This window comes from Tachyglossus aculeatus, chromosome 6, assembly GCF_015852505.1.
Source record: "Tachyglossus aculeatus isolate mTacAcu1 chromosome 6, mTacAcu1.pri, whole genome shotgun sequence".
Taxonomy (NCBI): Eukaryota; Metazoa; Chordata; class Mammalia; order Monotremata; family Tachyglossidae; genus Tachyglossus; species Tachyglossus aculeatus.
In genome coordinates this window covers 51141405-51164178 of record NC_052071.1, presented here as the reverse complement: position 1 = coordinate 51164178, position 22774 = coordinate 51141405, and the positions used below count along the sequence as shown (strand labels likewise).

Genomic DNA, 22774 nt, shown 5'->3' with positions numbered 1-22774 from the left:
GAAGGAGATGTCGGAAACTCAGGAGAAAAAGGTGAGGTAGATGTCAACTCCTTGAGGACTGGGATCTTATCTATCAACTGTACTGTACTCTCGGAAGTACTCAGTGAAGTCTCTGCACAAAGTAAGTGCTCAATATTATCTCGTTGATTGATCGAGATGGAAATGGGAAGCAGAATGCTATACCATATCCAATTTTATGAATACCCTGGAAAGGTTGGGTATCTTGTCCCCTCCAGAGCCAACCAGGAGGTAGCAGGAAAAATAGCCAAACGGCATTCTGGAGGAAGAAATGATGAAAAAGTTAAACCATGGAGAAGGGAAAGTGGTAGTGAGATCACCACTTGCCACTAAACATCTGAAGTCATTCATTCAATCATATTTATTGAGTGCTTACTGTGTGCAGAGCATTGTACTAAGCTCTTGGGAAGTACACATAGACAACATACAGAGACGGTCCCTACTCAACAACGGGCCCACAGTCTAAAAGGGGGAGAATCATCATCATCATCAATCGTATTTATTGAGTGCTTACTATGTGCAGAGCACTGTACTAAGCGCTTGGGAAGTACAAATTGGCAACATATAGAGACAGTCCCTACCCAACAGTGGGCCCACAGTCTAAGAGGGGGAGAATGAAAAACAACTCCTGATATTTATATGTGAGAAGCGATTTGCTCCATTGAGAGAAGCTAGAAGTAGGAAATTAAAGGCTTAAATGACCTCAGGTGATTTTGCTGAGATTTAACTGAGGAGATTTGATTGCGTGGCAACAAAATGTTAGCTTGAGTTATGCTAAGTTTTGGAGAAGGAGCATTTGTTACCAAGCCCTCAAAAGTGTTATTGTTTCCTCATTTTCTGACAAAAAAAATTCTTTTGGTAAGTTTTTTATCTTGTTTTTACTGAAAGCAAGGGAAATTACTTTAAAATTGTGTGAATTGCCGCCACTCTGTCTAAAACACACTAAATAAACATATCCTTTATTGTGCTCTGTTTCATCAAACCGGTGGTTTCCACCTTTATAACACATTCATCTGGGTTGATTTAGCAGTATATGGACTATGCTAAAATAAATTGCTTTCCTAAGTAGTAGAACCCTGATTTCTGCAAATACCTCAGCCATGCCCATCGCATAATGCAAGTGTGGACTGTTCTAATAAATTATTGTTATGAGGCAAAGATTCTTCATTTCTTTTTTTCTATATCCAGGAGATAGATGGCATATCAAACGAGTAGAGTTTTTCCATGGATTATTCAAAGCTGAACGTGCTCGATCAGTAAGGCCAATATCATCCATTAGCCGGTGGTGTCTTCATTCCTAAATTAGTCAAACAGAGCATGTGGAGAAAATCCGTCTTTTGCAGGGTCTGTTTTGAATTTTCATGGCTTTCAAGTGCTGCATCAGGGAGATGGCATTTGAACCAAGTGTTTGAAAGCCTAGGAACATATACAAATACCTGATGAAGTTGGGTTCATGGAAGGAACTTACTTGCTCCCTTCATTCATTCTCTCTCCCTCCCCTCCAGTTATTTATTTATTTATATTAATGTGTGTCTTCCCCCTCTAGACTGTGAGCTCTCTCAGAGTTGTCTGTTTGTTGTTGTATTGTACTCTTGCAAGCACTTAGTATAGTGTTTTGGACACAGTAAGCGTTCAATAAATATGAATGAATGAATGAATGAAATGCCCTGAATTGCTTCTGCTTTTGTTTAAAAAATAAATTAGTGGAAGCATTTAAATCATAATTCTTTTGGCTTTTGTTTTTAATTGAAAATATATGTTAATTAAAACTGATTAAAAATAAAATCAAATACTCAGGCTCACAGAATTCAATATAAAATGAATCTTAATGGTATTTCAGGCCCAAATTCCAATTCTTTTTTCTGAAATGGAACTGCCTAAGCCCTTCCAAGATTAATTTCTAATGTTTCAGCACGTCTTCACAACCCAAGCACTTAAGTATTAACAGTTTCTCAGGAGCACTTATATGCATAACTTTATACTCTATTATTTTTTCTTATTTTTCTGTAATTTGTTGAATGTCTGTCTCCTCCACTAAACTGTAAACTCCTTGAGGACAGGGATCATCTCCATAATGCTGAATATAGTGCTCTACCCAGAGGTTTTCGATAAATACTGCAATATTTGTATTGAATGATTGATTGACAGGTAATTATTTCTCTAATCATTGCCTAATTCTGTAATTCCGTAGCATGTCCTCCTGACTGATTGTCCGCTGTGATTCAGAGAGGGCAGGGGATGTATCTTTTATATTGTTATAGTGTATTCCCCTCAAGTGCTTAGTCCAGTGTTCTGCACACCATAAGGGCTTAATAAATACAAATTGATTGTTTAATGGGAATGCATTTTATTCACAAAGCATCCTGTAATGGTATCCTTTATATAGTCGAGCATCCCTTCCACTTCATTCATTCAATTGTGTTTATTTCATTGTCAAATGGCTTCAAGAACCTGACAGTTCACTATCACCTTTCATTCAATCAGTGGTATTTGAGCATATGTGCAGAGCACTGTACTAAGTGCTTGGGAGAGTATAATACACATTCCCCGTCCAAAATGATCTTAAAGTCTAGAGGAGGAGACAGATGTCAATAGAATAAATAATTTATAATATATAGCAAAGATATGTACATAATCTTCCTTTTCTTTATAAAGTATCAATCAATCGGTGGTATTTTAAAGGTTACTGCATAAAGAGTAATGTATTAAGCCCTTGGAATGATACAGTGCAACAGAATTACTGGACATATTCCCTGCCGACAAGAAGTTTGCAGTTTAGAAGGGGAGGTGGACATTAAAAATAAGCAGCGTGGCTCAGTGGAAAGAGCCCGGGCTTTGGAGTCAGAGGTCATGAGTTCAAATCCCGGCTCTGCCACTTGTCAGCTGTGTGACTTTGGGCAAGTCACTTAACTGCTCTGCGCCTCAGTTACTTCATCTGTAAAATGGGGATTAAGACTGTGAGCCCCCTGTGGGACAACCTGATTACCTTGTATCCTCCCCAGTGCTTAGAACAGTGCTTTGCATATAATAAGCATTTAATAGATACCATTATTATTATTATTAAGTGCCATGGAGCTGAGCGTAGGGAGACTATCAAGTTTTTGAAGGGTGCAAATCCAAGCACAAAGGTGTTGCAGAAGGAAGGGGGAGTAGGGGAAGTTAGGGTTTGGTTGGGGAAGTCTTCTTGGAGGATGATTTTACTAGGGCTTTGATGGTGGAGACAGTGGTGGTCTGTCGGGTATAAAGGGGGTAGGAGTTTCAGGCCAGAGGGAGAACATGGGCAAGGTGTTGGAAATGAGATTGAAGTAGTGTAAGCTGGTTGGCGTTAGCTAAGCAAAGGGTGCGGGGTGGAGTGTAGTAGAAAATCAGTGAGGTAAGGTCATCATCATCATCAATCGTATTTATTGAGCACTTACTATGTGCAGAGCACTGTACTAAGCACTTGGGAAGTACAAATTGACAACATATAGAGACAGTCCCTACCCAACAGTGGGCTCACAGTCTAAAAGGGGGAGACAGAGAACAAAACCAAACATACTAACAAAACAAAATAAATAGAATAGATATGTACAAATAAAATAAATAAGGTAGGAGGAGGTGAGCTGGTTGAGTGCTTTAAAACTGATAAGAAGGAGTTTCTAATCGATGATGAAGTGGATGGGCAGTCACTGGAGGGTTCTCGAGGAATGGGGAGATGTGGACTGAATTTTTTTTTTAGAAAAATGATCTGCAGTCAAGCCAAGTAAAGACTGAAGTGAGGAGAGACAGGAGGCAGGGAGGTCAGCGCGAAAGCTGATGCAGTAGTTCAAGGCGCGAAATGTTGAGTACTTGGGTCAGCATAGTAGCAGTTTATTTGGAGGGGAAGGATTGGATTTTAGCAGTGTTGTGAAGGTAGAACTGATAGGATTTGTTGGTAGATTGATTATGTACGTTGAATGAGAGAGATGAGTTAGGATAATGCTTATGAAACAGGGAGGGTAGGTGGTGATGTCTACAGCTATTGGAAAGACAGGGGAGGACAGGTTTTGAGTGGGAAAGTAAGGAGTTTTCTTTTAGATGTGTAGGAAAATGTCTTTGGTGAAGGCCAGAGAATTCTGAGGCGGTTAATTAGCATAGACATAGACATCAAAAGACAAAAAATAGCTACAGTACAATTACCATATTACTTTTAATAGAAGGAAAGCTTCTATTCTAGGGCTGTATTTAATTATATACTAGAACCAGTATGTTAAATGTACAAGTATGACGAAGTATTTGCTGAAAGGAATTTTTTTTCATGTTTCGAAGTTTAATGTCATTTCTGTTAGAGAGCAACTTCTCTTTCAAGTAATAAAAGATATAATTAAGATTTCTTTGAGGCTTAAATTAATTATTTAGTAGACAAGAGTGATTCTATTACATGTTTTGCAAATTGTTTTTTTGGCCTGGGTTCAGAATTTATGTTTTCGGAGCATTCACCTCATGGAATTGAAGGGCCTTTCCAATCTATTTTGTACAACTGTTGAGTGAAATTTCTACCAAAAACAAACAAAACCCTAAAAACCACCAATTCCAAATAAAAGCCCCTTGGAATGCTCTGTCATTGAGGTTACTTTCCTAAGCGTATTATCTGCTTTTCCTTTTCTTTCGATGCCAATTAGTTCTGCTGATTCCTTTCAAAATAACCCAAACCACTAGCCATATTGTAGATTTAATGACCTCTGCAAAAATCATTGTAAAGAAAGTGCAATTCCCAAAGACTAACTCACGATATTCTGTGTTTATATTTGAAAAGTAAAATAGGAAATGCGCAAATACACTCAAAAGAATAATAAATATCCATTTATCAGTATTCATTGAGCACCGGCTATGGGCAGAACACTATGCTAGGTGCTTAGGAGTGAATCATAAAAGACAAGATCCTTGACATGAATTTGGACCAGTTGACCCAAAAGAGATAATCTTGTTCTCCAAAAAGTTTGTCATGTGACTTAGTCCATCCAGACTTATGTTTCCTCATCTCTGGCCTTGACTAAAGATTGAGATCGATTCGGTGACTCTTTCCTTCCTGACTGAACCAATCACCCCAGCTGGTGTTTACTTATTTATTCTGTACTTGCTAAGCATCTAGTACAATTCACTGCACCAAGTGGGTACTCAATAAATGCTGCTGCTGTTATTACTACTACCATCACTAGTATTCATTCATTCATTCGATCGCATTTATTGAGCACTTACTGTGTGCAGAGCACTGTACTAAGTGCTTGGGAAGTACAAGTCGGCAACATATAGAGACGGTCCCTATACTGTCCTTGACTAAGTCCCCAGGTCCCTTTTGTTGTTGATGTTGTTTTTCCATTTATCATTTTCTTCTGCTGGACACCAGTATTTCCCTTCTTTATATCAATGGTATTTACTGATTACTTACTGTGTGCAGAGCGCTGCACTAAGCGCTTGGGAGAATACAATACAACGGAGTTGGTAGACACGTTCCCTGCCGACAACAAGCTTACAGTCTTTCTCACTCCAAGCTTCATGTATCCTAATACAACAGCCTTTAAACGCTATGGAATAGTTCTTTAACTGCTTTGGCATGTGGTCCAACTTTAAACCTATTATTTTCGTTGCCAACAGGATATTTTCCGGTTTCCCAAATATCTTGACTTTACCCCCAATTTCGGATATGTTCCGTATCTGCTCTCGCTAGAGACTTGTAGGCTGCTATGGAAAAAATCTCTTCTCCTTTGATTATATGTGTTTATTGATCTAGTACCTTACTGGATTGTTTGATTCCTCTCCTCTTTTAATTATTTATCAGTGTTATTATTATTACTCTTTCCATGAAATATTTATCAAGTATTCTCAGCAGAAGTCATCTTTCATCCCGGCTGATGCAGGACAGCCTCAGGAGGCCTAGAATTGAGACTCTCCTTGAGAATCTGGTCATTTTGCTCAACATTCACCCTAGGTCGTTCTTGCTTCATAAGTTTGGGCTCCCAACTCTTGATTAGAGCTTATTCAGCGCAGCCTCACTTCAGGACCTGTTGCATTCCAGAGCTGTAACTCTGGTTCCTAGAATACATGGAGAGTTTAGGTTCATGCCACCCTTGGTCCTGTCTCTCATGGTGACCAAGAAGGAAGGGGGAAAGCATGTAAATCTGGAGTGATTTACTGGTGTCTTCTTAGATTGAGTGAAGAAATAAATATGGTGTCATAATCTCAGCATGATGTTGGGTTACTTTGTTCTCCATTGGTTGCTTAGGTTTAGTCTTTCACCAAGTAGTAATAATAATAATTGTGGTATATGCTAAACGCTTACTATGTGCTGGGGTAGATACATGATAATCAGGTTGGACACAGTCCCTGTCCCACATGGTGCTCACAGTCTTAGTCCCCATTTTACAGATGAGGTAACTGAGTCACAGAGAAGTGACGTGTCCCTGGTCACCCAGCAGAAAAGGGGCAGAGCCGGAATTAGAACCCAGGTCCTTCTGACTCCTGGACATGTGCTGGTTCCACTAGGCTACAAGTCTTAAATTACTTTAGTGTCCCAGCTGAAACTGCAGAAATCATTTGTCGGTCCAGTTAATAATAATAATAATGATAATGTTGGCATTTGTTAAGCACTTACTATGTGCAAAGCACTGTTCTAAGATCTGGGGGGGGGGCGGTTACGAAGTGATCTGGTTGTTCCATGTGGGGTTCACAGTCTTAATCCCCATTTTACAGATGAGGTAACTGAGGCTCAGAGAAGTTAAGTGACTTGCCCAAGGTCACACAGCAGACATGTGGTGGAGTCAGGATTCGAACCCATGACCTCTGACTTCAAAGCCCGTGCTCTTTCCACTGAGCCACGCTGAAGTTGGTATGGGGGGGAAGAACATCTCTTTGTTGTCTTATGAAAAGAACAAGAACATATGATTCTGTTAGTGTGAAACTTTTTTTGAAATTTTTTGTGCCCCTTCTTGATTATAGCATGTGTATATTCTATTTGAAACTATAGCTTTTCATCCTTAAGAGTGAGCCCATATTAACCTAAAAAACTGAAATGTGATGAAAATTTTAAGCCAAATGAACAGGATGATCCTAAATTTCTCAAAATATTCTAGGCCCATCAGAGAATTACATTTTACCCTGAGGTGCGGTGTACAGTAGAATTATATATGACACTAGCTTCATTCTTCGGAAAAATCATGTCAGGTATAGCTCTTGTATATAGGTCATTGATTCAGTGGGAACTGGAAAGTTAGGTTTCTGCGGTTTCTGTGGTTTTAGGGTTTTTTTTTTAATAATTAAAGTGTGTGACTCATTGAAGAATGGTATGTACTTAAAATGGATAATAGATACAATGCTCCCTGTTTATAAAAGCAAGCAGAGCTCAAATCAAAATTTTAAATAATTAAGAAATAAGCTAACTAATAACTTTACACGAACCTCCTCAATACAGTAACTGAAGTTCACTTTGGCTCTAAACCTGGGTGTTCTGTATTTGTTCTCCATTGCAGCATTCGTTTTTTTCCTCTCTTAAATGCTTTGGCAGTGCTTAGTGATTTGTAAATAGATCCACCAAAAGTGACTTCTATTTCACTCTTCTGATTTGAGACAGTTGAGAATAAGCAAAGCCTTGATGTTAGATTTCAATATCAGCATGAGGCTGCTGATTTGCACCTTACCTCTGTTCCTGGGCTTCTCTTGCTTGTGTGTGTCATCAGAGAGCAGGTTGAATGAAGAAGTGCTTGAGTTATCCAAAAGGTTGGGTGCCATGCTACATTAGTTTTAGGATTTTGCCTTCAAATGAGATCAGATAGAGTGAGTTTTCTGTGGTTGATGGTTTCGGTAGGTAAAATCGGATTAGTAAGGTTTAAGTAGGGTAAAAATGCCTAGCCTTTCTCCAGGGGAACCTGACTTGCCACTAGTTTACTTAGAGCCATTGCATTCCCTTTCCACGTGCTCTGAATAACATGTCGTGAAACTTGGCGAGAGGAGTTGAGGTAGACGGAGACCAGATGCTCAAAATTAAAGTAGCAGGTATAGAAGTATCTGGTGTTGTATCAATACCAGACAGAAAATAGGCCAACCGAAAGCTCCTTGTGGGCGGGGAATATATCTTCCAACTCTGTTGTATTATACTCTCCCAGCACTTAATACAGTGCTCTGCACACTTTAAGCTCTCAGTAAATACCATTGATTAGTTTATTGAAAACCAGACTGTGTGGAATGAAACCAGACACACGGTCACCCTTCCAGTGTTCAAGTAATTTTGTAGCATTTTTGTAAGGGATTAAAATGAACTTTGTTTAAAGCCTCACACATGTATGGTGAAGCCTTTTAGATGGTGTGGTCGTCTTCTTTTTTTCTCACTGTGTTACGTTTGGAATGGGGGAAAGAATGAGGATTGAAGGTGAATGGAATTGAAGGGAAATGCATTTTGCAAATACCGTCTTTTAAGATAATAGCATATGATGGTTGAATGTTGGAGGTATTAATACAATCAGTATTTAACCTTGTGTAACTCTGTTTCATCAAATCACTCCTTGTGCATTGATTGCATTAAGCGGGGTCAGTGGGTTTCTTGCTTAGGAATAGCTTAGAAGAATCTTATCAGAAAGGCAGCAGTAGCTGATCAAGCTTCTGTTTATTTGCATACCAAGCGTGTTATCAATAATTCACGAGACCAGGTCTTTTTAAGTTGCAAGAACCTTAGGATGGCATGGATTTTGCTTGAGAGAGCATACCAAGGTAACCGAGACAGATAAGAGGAATTTTGTTCAAATTGAAGAATCTTTCTCTCCCATGTACTTAGACTGTAAGCTCATGGTGGGCTGGAAATGTGTCTGTTAATTGTTATATCGGACTCTTCCCAGTGGTTAGTATATAGCCACTGTATTGAGCCCGCAAACAGTATTGTATTGTATAGTATTGAGCCCTCACACAATAGGGGCTCAATAAATATGATTGAATGAATAAATGAATTCACCACTCTGCACACAGTAAGCGCTCAATAAATACCACTGATTGATCTTTCGATTAAAGGAATTTGGTACACCTGCCTCCAATTTTTCCATTATTCTCCCATGGTTGAAGTTTAATTATTCTAAGATGAATTTTGCTTCTCTCCTTTCCCCAGAAGGTGATGAGACGGGTGTGATGGACAATTTACTGGAGGCCTTGCAGTCGGGGGCCGCGTTCCGAGACCGACGGAAACGGATCCCAAGGAATCCAGGTAAGACCCGCTCCAGCTACAGCCCAATTAAGAGGACGTCAAAATTGAAGGCTTCAGATTTATTTTTTAAAAAGTGTCCGTGCCGTGAAGACTTTTAAAAGCTATTGTTGAAAGTCGAGCTCTGCTCTTGTGTGAAATCTCAGCAGGTCCTGTCAACGTGATCACAAGTTTGAACTTAGTAAGAAGTAGACTCGGCCAAAAGTGAGAACAAAGGCCCCCACCGAGTTTAATACTACATTTAAAAAGAAATAATCATCACCGCTTTTTCTCGAGCCTGTGTTTTTGTTATGAGATCATTTAAAACCATAAGTATAATTAAATTACTAAACATGATTGACCTTAGGGGATGCTGGGATAGCTACTTCCACGTAAGGGGATTGACCTGTGGTAGCCCTCTTCACGGGGTCCCTTGGTTTCATTGTAATCAGAGTGGACACGGAAACATAGGAGCTGTCGTGGGGTGGCGAGGCGGGGGTGGTGAGCGGCAGCCTGAAAAATAGTGAAGTGCTTTCATTGTGCTGAGCTATTGAAACTTGACAGAAATGATCACCACTGATGCTGGTTTAAAGGACCCGGGAGGAGGCCCGGAAAAGAGAAGGGCAAATTATGCGCTGTGTGTGAATTGACTGAAATGTGAAATTCTATTTTTCTGCTGCTGATTAATGTGAAAGTTCACAGCAACAGGCAGAATGAATTACGCCTGTAATTTTGTCCCCACTATTAATATGCTTTAGAGCAAACATTGATTCAGTACTCATTGCGTGCTCACAATGTCAGAAACACTAAGGTGGCATATGTAGAAAGCAAGGCACTTTCCTCCTAAGAATTATAGTCTGGAGGGACCGAGTAGGAAAGCCCGGACCGTCTCTCTTTTTTCAAATTATGTTTGGGCGATTTGGGTTTGGTTTTGATTTTTACTTTTGATGGAAGCTTCTTGGAATGGTTTATCAATCAATGATCTCTAACTATCAGTTAATCTATTTACTGATCAACTGTTGAGTTTAGAACACTGAACTAAGCACTTGAGAGAGTATGTAATAACAATTATGGTATTTATTAAGCGCTATGTGCTGGGCACTGTACTAAGTGCTGTACAAGTAAATAGGGTTGGACATAGTCCCCCTGTCGCATAGGGCTCAGTCTCAATCCCCATTTTACAGATGAGGGGATGGAGACCTAGAGAAGTGAAGTGACTTGCCCAAGGTCACACAGCAGACAAGTGGCAGAGCTGGGATTAGAACCCAGGTCCTTCTAACTCCCAGGCTCGGGCTCTATCCACTAGACACCACTTTTTCTCAAAAATAAGTCTTGCATTCTCTGTCCTCAAGTAGCTCATGATGTAATGGGTAATGGAGTCAAAGTTGGGAGCAGGAGGAAGAAACTTGGGCAGAGGCGTGGATGCTCTGATTCCCATAACTCAGGGTTTTTCCCTGATGTAATCTGACTTGGAAATAGGTTTCGGTAGCAGGAAGAAGAGGGTACTACTTCTTCCCCCAGATAAGAATGAAGTCAGGAGTAGTTGTTTGGTGCGGAGAGAATCAGGAGGGAAGAAAGAGGTATATGGGGATTCCCAAGAGGGCAACTGTCCTACTGCTACTTTAAATAATATCCCATTGCCCCTGTTGGAAACATAATAATGGTTTGTATGAATCATTGTTCTGACCCAGTAGTGATGATTCTCATGTTCTTTTGATATCTCAGATTTTTTTTTTCTCTTTGTAAAATGAAGGCATTTTCCCCAAGGATTTTCCCCAGGACAACATTTCCATAGAGAAAATCTGTGGGGAGTAAATTCACTTTGCCAATGCAACATGCTCTTCCAGAGCTGACACAATTAAACAGGTGGTTCTTCTGGCAAAGAGCTATCAGGGATTTGTGGGGAAAGGCAAAGTGGGTGTTTCTGGCTGTTTCCAAGATAAAAGAAAGTGTGGAAAGAACTATAGAAGTAAGCCTGGGAAAGAGACTCCCAATAAGGATAGAGATTATGCCAGATCCGATGATCTTGTGTTTATGTTACTATTCAGAACAGTGCTTGGCATCTCGCACCCACTTCATAAATACCATAGCAACAAAGAGAATCAAAGGGAAAACAGATCTGCTTTGTAAGTCAGATTCGTTCTTCTTTTTAACCTGCTGATCCCAGTCCAACCTCTCTTCACTGAACTAATTTAGAGAAGCAGCATGGCCTAGTGGATAGAGCAAGGGCCTGGGAATTAGAAGGACATGGGTTCTAATCCCAGCTCCACCACTTGTCTGCTGTGTGATCTTGGGCAAGTCACTTCACTTCTCTGGGTTTCTGTTACCTCATCTGTAAAATGGGGACTGAGATTGTGAGCCCCACGTGGGACAGGGACTGTGTCCCACCTGGTTTGCTTGTATCCACCCTAATGCTCAGTACAGTGCCTGGCACGTAGTAAGCATTTAACAAATACCACAATTAATTGATCAAAAGTGCTCAGGGAGCTGTAAGGAGGTCATTTCAATCCCCTCCTAAACTTCTGTTTGGAACATAGCAATCGGTGGCATCCTGTTTCATCTCCCAAAAAGGTTAGATTGCTTATGTATTTTAGGCATTGAGCAGAGGATGACCCACGATACTGGACCCTGGAGCTCTTTGTCCACTGTCTAATGACGAGACTGCTAGAATTGAGCAGATTTGCAGTCAATATGGAATCATTGGAATGTCTGTGAATACTGTGGTATATCAGAAATTTTAATCCCAGGTGGCACCTTCTTAATATTGATGGTATATTGGTATATTCTCAATATTGATGGTATTGAGAAGAAGCGTGGCTCAGTGGAAAGAGCACGGGCTTTGGAGTCAGAGGTCATGGGTTCAAATCCCAGCTCTGCCACTTGTCAGCTGTGTGACTTTGGGCAAGTCACTTCACTTCTCTGGGCCTCAGTTACCTCATCTGTAAAATGGGGATTAAGACTGTGAGCCCCCTGTGGGACAATCTGATCACCTTGTATCCTCCCCAGCGCTTAGAACAGTGCTTTGCACATAGTAAGTGTTTAATAAATGCCATCATTATTATTATTTAGTGTATCTGTCCTAATCACTTGGGTAGATACAAGCTAAGTAGGTTGGACACAGTCTCTATCTCATATAGGGCTTGGAGTCTTACTCCCCATTTTACAGATGAGGTAACCGAGGCACAGAGAATAAGGTGACTTGGCCAAGGTCACACAGAAGACAAGTGGCGGAGACGGGATTAGCACCCATTGCCTTCTGACTTTCAGGCCTGTGGTCTATCTTTTAGTCCATGCTGCTTCTTAGGGCCCTGAAGAGGTAAACGAGCTGTAAACTACCAAATGGGCAGGAATCAGTTGGATAGAAGAAGCTCTAAACTGCCACTGGTCAAGTGTCAGTTGGCTAGAAAAAGCTGTGAAGGGTCACTGGTCAAGAATCAGATGGTTAGAAGAAGTTGGCAGCTGCCATTAATCAAGAGTTAGTTGGTTAGAAAAAGTGGCCACTGGCAAGGTGTTAATTACTTAGAAAAAGCTGAAGCCTACTTTTTGGATTTTGAATATTTTTTTTGAGTGTTTAAAAATGTTTTTTAAGTTCTTCCCACATCATGTGTTCATTTTCTTGCTGTAGCAATTGTGTAGGGTTGGTCCTGTATATGCCGTGGTGAAATCACCTATGAGCCACCTATTTTTGGCTGACAGACCAACGAGGGCTCCACAGTCCTGGCCACAATGAGCACAGAAAAGAGTTGTCCTTGTGTGTTGCTGTAGTTGATTTGGAGCAACAGGCTCTGCTTTCTCCTTTACCTCCTTATCTCTCTTTCCATAGGAAGTTTTTGCTCAAATATTTTCCTTCTTGATAGCACTGTCATATATCGTCAGCAATTGACTCCCAGTTTTCAGCCAAGATTGCATCATTGAGGCTTTGGTTTACTGTGTCCTTAATTACAGTTATAAGTAGCATCAGCCTCTTTTGAATCTCATCTTCTTTCTCCTTGGCTTGATCCCCTTATCTTAGTTTCCTTCTTTTTGTCCTCCCGTTTCCCCTATTTTCTCTCATCTCTCCATGCCTTATGTCCTTCTCTGCAGCTTTGGAGCCTGACTGGAATCTTCTCTCCTCTGCTGAGGTTCCCTCGGCTTTTTTTCAAAATAGAAAGAAAATAAATAAAATAAAACTCCAGTCGGCATACCAGTGGTGGTTTTCCAACCAAGTAAAAACAAATGGAAATATATTCAGATGCTCTCAGAGAATGAGAAATAGCGTGGCCCAGTGAAATGAACACAGGCTTGGGAGTCAAGGGCCTGGATTATAATCCCGGTTTTTCCAAGAGCCTGTTTTGTGACCTTAGTCAAGTCACTTTTCTACATCTCAGTTTCCTCATCTATAAAATGGGGGCAAAATACCTTGTCTCCCTCCTCATCCTGGGCACTCTTTGTAGAATAGGGACTCTATCCAATCTCATTATCTTGTATCCCAGAGATTAGTGCAGTGCTTGACACATAGTAATCAATAAGTCATATTTATTGAGCATTTACTGTGTGCAGAGCATTGTACTTAGCTCTTGGGAAAGTACAATATAGCAGAGTTGGTAGACATGTTTCTGGCCCACAGTGAATTTACCGTCTAGAGGGGGGATAATAGACATTAATATAAATGAATTATGGATGTGTATATAAGTGCTGTGGGGCTGATGGAGGGGGGAACGAGGGTACAAATCCAAGCACAAGAGTGACACAGAAGGGAGTGGGAGAGAAAGAAATGACAGAGTAGTTGAGGAAGGCTTCTTGGAAGACAAAGTAAACACTAATACATACATACATAGGTAGTGTATACATACCACTATTCATATTATTAAAATGTGTAATTATCACAGACTCTAAACAGCTTTTATTCCTCTGTGTGTGTGTTGGGGGTGGAGAGATAGAAATATAACCATACCAAACCTTTATTATGTAGAAAATCCAAATTATTTTGACAGCACATACTGAATTTTTTTCTGCAGTATGTATGTGAGGTAAGATATGCATCACCCTCTATCATTCCCCAGAATGTTTTCTTCCATTTAAAGACTTGCAGCATTATAAAGCAAAACTAAATGGATTTTAGTTTAAGAATCCCGAAGAGCAACTGAGAAAACTAAATTCACAAAATCAAAGGAAAAGAGGCGACTCAGGGGGCATCTGATCCCAGTCATATAGATCAAGTCAATAAAAGGGAAAAGGGGCCAAATACTGCAATGTACAATCTCTAAAAAAGATTGGGGTCAAAAAGTAATGACAGGAAGGAAATGGATAAAACTATGGACTAGGAATCAGGAAAAAGACCTTCACAGTAAAATGTGACTGTTGAAATCATAAAAATGTACTCTAATTACAGCTCCGAATAATATTTAAGAGGCAAATTGTGCACAGAGTAGTTGCCGTACATCTCCACGTTATGGTAATTGTGCAGATAAATCAATATGTTTTTGCTGTGAATGCCCAAAGAAAATATGTTTTGATTTTAGTATAGTACTCTTAAAACTTAATATGCTTGTCTGACTTTTTTCAAACTTTTTGACACTGATTCTGTAATTTTCTTTATGACCTCCAAATCACTGTTTTTATAGCAGTCTTCATTTCCTTGTCATCTTCAAAGTACATCCTGTGGTAAAAGAGAGGAATGATCATTTCCTCCAATGGTAGTGCCTCGTCATTTAGACGTACACATTCAATTTAAGCTGTTTCTCATTTGTAAATTAAGGGCCAGATTTGGGGAAGAAGAACCTCTCTTGTTGTCACTGCATAGATTGCCGTTTGACCTTATATTTCCAACGTTGAAGCCTTAGAACAATTGTGCTAATTGAAATTTATCCAAGTTGGTCACATCTGCCCTAAGAACAGTCAAATGGAAAGAAACTCCCCCAACAATTTCTTCCTCTGACAGTCTCTCAAACACTGAGATCGTACCATGGAAAGGAGTCAATAAAGCTATCTCCCGAGGAGATGACTGCACTATAATCAGAAATAGCATGTTACGTTATAAATTTGAGTTTCAAATGTCTCACTGTAGTTTTCTGGCTTTGTTTATAAGGAGCTGTAATTTGTCTTTTAAGCTTTGGGTATGCTTTTTTGTTTCTCTTGTGAAGTGTTGTTAACTGTCAGAACCGTTTTATCTGGTTACTGGGACACCGATCCGTTATGGCCCCAACGCTATGGAATTCCTTCCCCATCTGGAAGCCATCTCCGTTCATATTCATATTTTGATGACTATTTTTATGATACATATATATATAAGGAGTTATCTGGTTATCTTTGTTTTATTTTTTTCATTCAAAGGATGATTCTTTTGCACCCCCCCATACTGATTAGTCAGACCTAGGTCTGCATGACAAGAAGCTAGAAACTAAAATCTGTATTCCCTAGTCTTGATCACATTCTTTGACAACCAGGAAACCAATTGAGCACAGACCATTTTATGCCCTATTTATATGCAAAATTGTTCTAAGCAAGCACTGATGATCTCTACAGAAATTTCAATCACTTTTCCTTGTCTATTCTCCAGCGCAGTATAATCAGCTCTGTTGCACATTTTTTTTCTCTTTTATTGGTGATCTCTGCAGGACAGCAGAAGATAAGGTCAATTTCGGTTGACTGTGGTGTGAGCATGAATTTAACAGCCTCTCAGGGATATTCGGAGCATGGGGTAAAGTTAGCCTAAGCAATTATTATAAATCTCATCTGGTGGCACTTATTCTGTGTCAGAAATTTAGATACGTTAATGTTAGTGGTTGAACTCACGCAACACCTGCTTATTTACGAACACTCAACTCCGCAATAAATAGCCAGACCTGTGCACACCAGACAGATGGCTTAAGACAAATATGACCATGACATACCCTGAACATTTGAAAGTAGTTATGCCTCTAGTGATGCCTTCAACCAACATTTTTTTTTTTCAGCTAGCCCTACATACTAGAAGCTGTTTTTCTAGAATCACATGTTTTCACGAAGTGCTTCGAATGAAGAGGTGGTAGGGGATTCCAACAATCGGCTTCACCTAGCTGGGGTGGGGCGCAGTGTCTGTCAATCAATCAATCAATCAATCGTATTTATTGAGCACTTACTTTGCGCAGAGCACTGTACTAAGCGCTTGGGAAGTACAAGTTGGCAACATATAGAGACAGTCCCTACCCAACAGTGGGCTCACAGTCTGTCGGAATGGCTGCGCACATGGTAGCAGCTTCTGTCAAACTGTGTGAATTATAATGCGAGTCTTCCTTAATTCAATGTTCATTAAGAACGTGACGCTTGTGTTATAGGGGAACAGAGTGTATTTAGCACCAAAGGGATATTGTTTTTATCCGCCACTTGTATCCTGGCTCCGCCACTTGTTGGCTGTGTGACCTCTGGCAAGTCACTTGACTTCTTAGGAGAAGCAGCGTGGCTCAGTGGAAAGAGCGCGGGCTTTGGAGTCAGAGGTCATGGGTTCAAATCCCAGCTCTGTCAATTGTCAGCTGTGTGACTTTGGGCAAGTCACTTCTCTGGGCCTCAGTTCCCTCATCTGTAAAATGGGGATTAAGACTGTGAGCCCCCCGTGGGACAACCGGATCACTTTGTAACCTCCCCAGTGCTTAGAACAGTGCTTTGCACATAGTAAGCACTTAATAAATGCCATCATCATTATTAGTATTATTTTTATTCTCTGGGCCTCAGTCACCTCAGCTATGAAATGAGGATTGCGACTGTAAGCCCCATGTGGGACAGGGACTGTGCCCAACCTGATTTGCTTGTATCCACCTCAGCGCTTAGTAAGCGCTTAACAAATACCATCATTATTATTATATTGTTCTTAATGGAGTTTTGCATTGCCTCTGCATTCGGGTCTTTAACCAAACTCCAGTTCCTCAGCACATAGGTACACAACCTTATACTCAGTTGCTTTCCCTAGCTGTAATTTATTTTAATATCTATCTCCCACAGTCAATTGTTAGGATAGGGATTTTGTCTATCAACTCGATTGTATTATGCTCTCCCAAGCTTTTAGGACAGTGCTCTGTACATAGTAGGTGTTCAATAAGAAGCAGCATGGCTCAGTGGAAAGAGCATGGGCTTTGGAGTCAGAGGTCATGGGTTTGAATCCCAGCTCCACCACATGTTTGCTGTGTGACCTTGGGCAAGTCACTTAACTTCTTGGAGCCTCAGTTACCTCATCTGTAAAATGAGGATGAAGACTGTGAGCCCCAAGTGGGACAACCTGATCACCTTGTATCCCCCCAGCGCTTAGAACAGTGCTTTGTACATAGTAAGCGCTTAACAAATGCCATTATTATTATTGTTATTAATAAATACCACTGATTGATTCATAGTTTTTCAATGGTAAGCAGCTTCATTGAGAAGCAGCACAGTGCAGTGGAGAGAGCACAAGCCTGGGAGTTATAAAGACCTGAGTTCTAATCCCAGCGCCAAAACCGTCTGCTGTGTGACCTTGGGCAAGTCGCTTAGCATCTCTGTGTCTCAGCTACCTCCTCTATAAAATGGGGATTAAGACGGTGAGCCCCATGTGGGACTGTGTCCAACCTGATTAGCTTGTGTCTACCCCAGTGCTTAGTATTCATTCATTCATTCATTCAATCGTATTTATTGAGCGCTTACTGTGTGCAGAGCTCTGTACTAAGCACTTAGTACAGTGTCTGGCACCTAGTAAGTGCTTAACAATTACCACAACTGTTATTATTATTAACCTGGTCATCTTGTATTTACCCAGCTCTTAGTACAGTGTCTGACATATATAGTAAGCACTTAATGATGATAATAATAATAATAATAATAATAATAATAATGGCATTTGTTAAGTGCTTACTATATGCAAAGCACTGTTCTAAGCGCTGGGGAGGATACAAGGTCATCAGGTTGCCCCACGTCGGGCTCACAGTCTTAATCCCCATTTTACAGATGAGGGAACTGAGGCACAGAGAAGTTAAGTGACTTGCCCAAAGACATAACAATAAACAGACTCATCCCCTGCCCACAACTAGCTTAGAGTCTGGAGTCTCCTAGAGTCTACTGTCTCCTAAGGACTATAATTTCTGCCACTTTTCTGCTGCGAGACCTTGGGCATGTCATTTACCTTCTCTGTGCCTCAGTCACATCACCTGTATAATGGGGATTAAGACTGTGAGCCCCACGTGGGACAACCTGATCACCTCGTATCTACCCCAGCATTTAGAACAGTGCTTGGCGCATGGTAAGCACTCAACAAATTCCATCACCATTGTTATTATTAGGAGAAAACCTCTCTACCCTGTGTCCAGGAGGTAAATCCAGGCCTTTGGAGTATTCATTCATTCATTCAGTTGTATTTATTGAGCGCAGAGCACTGTACTAAGTGCTTGGAAAGTACAATTCAGCAACAGATAGAGACAATCCCTACCCAACAATGGGCTCATGGTCTTTTTAGACTGTGAGCCCACTGTTGGGTAGGGACTGTCTCTATATGTTGCCAACTTGTACTTCCCAAGCGCTTAGTACAGTGCTCTGCACACAGTAAGCACTCAATAAATACGATTGATTGATTGATTGATAGAAGGGGGAGACAGTCAACAAAACAAAACCCTGTAGAGAGGAAGTTTGAGATTTCTGGAGAGTTTAAGTTTTCTTTTACTTGCTTTTCAGCTCTTCTCCCTTTGCCCCCCAGGCCAGTGGTAGAATCCCCCCAAATAATAATAATTATGATATTTGTTAAGCATTTACTTTGTGCTATTCACTATATTGAGTGCTGGGGTAGATTCAAGATATCCAGGTTGGACACAGTCATTATCCCGCGTGGGGCTCGCAGTCCAAGTAGGAGGGAGAACAGGCACTGAATCCCCATTGTGGAGATGAGGAAACGGAGGCACCGAGAAATTCAGTCACTTGCCCAAGGTCACACAGCGGGCAAGGTAGGATTAGAACACAGGTCCGGACTCCCAAGCCTCTGCTCTTTCCACTAGGCCACACTGCTTCTCAAACCATGTGTCTATTAGCCCAACACATCTTTTTCGGTACCCGCCTGATTTAAGCCCATTGCCGGTCTTAATAACAATCCTAACGGCCTGTGGAACCACCAGGAACTGGTGGTGATGTCACTGTATATCTTGGAGTCCACTTCCTTGGTATTATAAAGTTTATTTGCCACTTTCTTACAGGTCAAAGCTTTGCAGATTGCCTCACAATTTTTGTACAGTCGGTAAAGTGCTCTTCTAATGGTGATTTTCCACCAGAGCACATCTTTTCTGTGTTACACTTATCCAGAGCTTGAATTGCCATTTCTACACTGAAGGGCACTGAAACAATTTGAGACTTTCATTCTGCTTCTCTGTAATGGAGTTTCACCAGAACTGAGTTCATTTTATGGGCAAGTTCCAATGTAAATGTATATTACCTCCACCTGACCTTTCAATTCAGGAGTGTAGGCTTGACAAGTAATGAAGAGAGTCAAGTTTATATAAAATCCATAGCATAATTATATGATATAGCTCTCAGTTTTCCGGCTGTTGTGCTCACATTTGACTGCTGCCTCTTGTCATTCGCAGCCCAATTCATATCTCCTTCCACCCCCACAGTGCTGCTCTGAGTGTGGAGTTCCTAATTACTTGCTAGAGGAGAAAAAAAAAGGAAAGTAAAAGAGAGGTAATAATAATAATACTTTGTACTTATGCTGCACCTTTCCTCTCAGGAGCTCTGCAGGCCTTATCTCATTAATCTTCCCCGAGTCCTTAGAGAGGGAGGTAGAGAGGGTTTAGTGAATTTTTATAGAATATATTTGGGAGAGGAGCTAAGTAATTAGTTAAACTAACCCTCCTTTGCCACAAGCCTCCAGTGTGAATGTGGATCAGTCACATGACCGCTGTAACTCTATTCCCGTACCAGGAAATGGTGTTATTCGCAACTGAATCTGTAATAGAAATTGTCTTTTACCCATGTCAGGCAAACCTGAGGCCTAAGCTAATGCGGATTTTCCTCCGGACTGTGTGTTGAACTCTCCTTTAGAGGAGCGCACACTCCTCAACCCAGTCTTTCTGCAACAATACTGACATCGCCACCTCAAAATGACAGGACACTGAAGACATTTCCCCCCATCCCTACCCTGGCTGGCTTCAAGAAGGCCTGTGGCCAGGTGGAAAGGGAAAGGATATAGCTTTAGCATCCCAGAGCAACCAAACCAACCAAGAGGCACCATCAGGTGCCCGCCTGTCTCTCCAAGTCGACCCAGCTTTTCCTGGGCAACATATCTGGTTTTTTTCTGAGGTGGGCCTTGGCTACATACAGTCATAAGAAAAAAGAATGCCCTCCAGGGAGACTTCAGACCTCAGAGCTGCAGAATTTATTGCAGAAAAGACGATTTTCACAGCATCCAGTGAGCAATAGGCGACCTTGATAATGGTATTTGTTAAGCGCTTGCTTACAAGTCAAGCACCTTACTAAGGGGTGGGATAATCAGGTTGAACCAAAGACCTTTCCTCCTCCTCTCCCTATTTTCTCTCCACCTGGGTCTGCAACCTCTCTGCTCCCGTGGTTTTGAGTAAATATGCCTCAGTTGAGGCATATTAGCCTTAGCATCCCAGAGCAACCAAACCAACCAAGAGGCACCATCAGGTGCCCACCTGTCTCTCCAAGTCGACCCAGCTTTTCCTGGGCAACATATCTGGTTTTTTTCTGAGGTGGGCCTTGGTTACATACAGGCATAAGAAAAAAGAATGCCCCCCAGAGAGACTTCAGACCTCAGAGCTGCAGAATTTATTGCAGAAAAGACGATTTTCACAGCATCCAGTGAGCAATAGGCGACCTTGATAATGGTATTTGTTAAGAGCTTACTTATGAGCCAAGCACCGTACTAAGGGGTGGGATAATCAGGTTGAACAAAGGACCTTTCCTCCTCCTCTGCCTATTTTCTCTCCACCTGGGTCTGCAACCTCTCTGCTCCCATGGTTTTGAGTAAATATGCCTCAGTTGAGCGGGCAGGGGCAAAGCTTAAACAAAAAAGGAAAAGAATGAGGTTTGGGGGCGCAATGGGAGGATATTCACTAACTGCTAGAATGGATTGGCCACACTCGATTTCTGAAGGCTGGGGATCTTGAAGTATTAGGCAAAGTGGTTTTTAAGATCTTGGATGGGGAAGCATTTTACAGTCATAAAAATACTACATAAAAATAGTGTCCTTACTCTAAGCCAATTTCTTCTTTTTCACATTTTTGGAGCACTTCCTCTCCAGTCCACTGTATTAAGTGCTTGGGAGATTTGAGTTGGTAGACACAATCCCTGCCCCTAAGGAGCTTACAGTCTTAAATATTGCCACCTTGCCTCTAGCTCTACCAGTTTACATCTAACCCCCCTTTTGAAGCTATGGTGCGAAACCAAGAGCTCTTGTAACTGAGGAAAAGCAAAGTATTTAGCAGCCATCTGTGTATGCTAAATCCTCTAGACTGTAGAGGATTGTTTTATGGTCAGGGAACTTGTCTACCCACTCTGTTGTATTCTCCCAAGTGCTTAGTACAGTGCTCTGCACACAGTAAGCGCTCAATAAATATAATTGACTGAATGACTATACATGTATGTATTCATTTATATATGTTTGTATAGCCAATCAGTAGTATTTATTGTCAATCTCTATGTGCAGAGCACCTTATTAAGTGCATGAAAATTACTGCATGTGTAAACTTCAGTGTAAGCTCTACTAATGTTTTCTCTGAGACAGTGTAGTGAATTATTGAGAAAAGTGTATTGCTTCCCAAAATTGGATGAGTAAAATATATTTGACTTTAAACAAAAGACAACTTTAATTTCTTTCCATCTGAGGTAGATGTGACTGAAGTTTCGGTTTTTTTGACTATAAAAATAGTCTGGGAAATGCAATGGTGTATTTGCCACAGGATTTGCCAAGGTTTTACCTTGAGATTTCTGAAATTGCAGGGCTCTTTCTGTTGTTTGTTATATATGTAGCATACAACAAATAATACCATTCTCTCTGCCCAGTGTTTTGGCATTTTTCACTTCATACATTATTCACAACTCTCTGCAGTCATTTCAGAAAGTTAGTGTATATCCTGAACACAAAAGAAGGAAGGAAGGAAGATGGATGGGCATTTTTAGAGTTTTTTGGGAGGTTAGACTAGTAGAGTATGGGTTTTATCTTTTTTGCATAATAAGAGATGTTATTCCTGGATTGGCTTCTTTTTAACAAAAAGAAAGTATTTTTACTTTTCTTAATTTTTGTATTTCATTGTCATGAATGTTGTGTCACTGCAGTATCACCAGTTAATCAGAATTCAAATGGAAAAGAATAGTTTTCTTTAGAAAATACAAAATGAAAGGAAAAGAGAGAAATATTGTCCTTATTGCAATTTGCTCCCCTGGCACATAGTTCTTTTATTATTGGACCTTAACCAACTGTTATATAGGCAAGGAGGAAATTATAATAGTCTGAATAGCAATTTTGCCTTGTTGCAGTTTGCACATTGCTCTTCCTGCTCTTCCTTCCTCGTAATGAAATCTCCCCCTCTCCCAAATTATAAAAATAAAATGCAGTTTTCACATTGCTCTTCTTGGGTGGTTCTAGTTCGTACT

General features: G+C 40.7%; 1 protein-coding gene across 4 annotated transcripts in view; it reads left to right on the top strand.

Annotated features, from left to right (window-relative positions):
- Positions 1–22774, top strand: part of DIAPH2 (diaphanous related formin 2) — a 786157-nt gene that overhangs the window by 618625 nt on the left and 144758 nt on the right. For all 4 annotated transcript variants that reach the window (XM_038747818.1, XM_038747822.1, XM_038747820.1 and 1 more), the window contains one exon: positions 9125–9220. In XM_038747818.1, coding sequence (XP_038603746.1) covers positions 9125–9220 — 96 coding nt within the window. The remainder of the gene's footprint in view (positions 1–9124; positions 9221–22774) is intronic.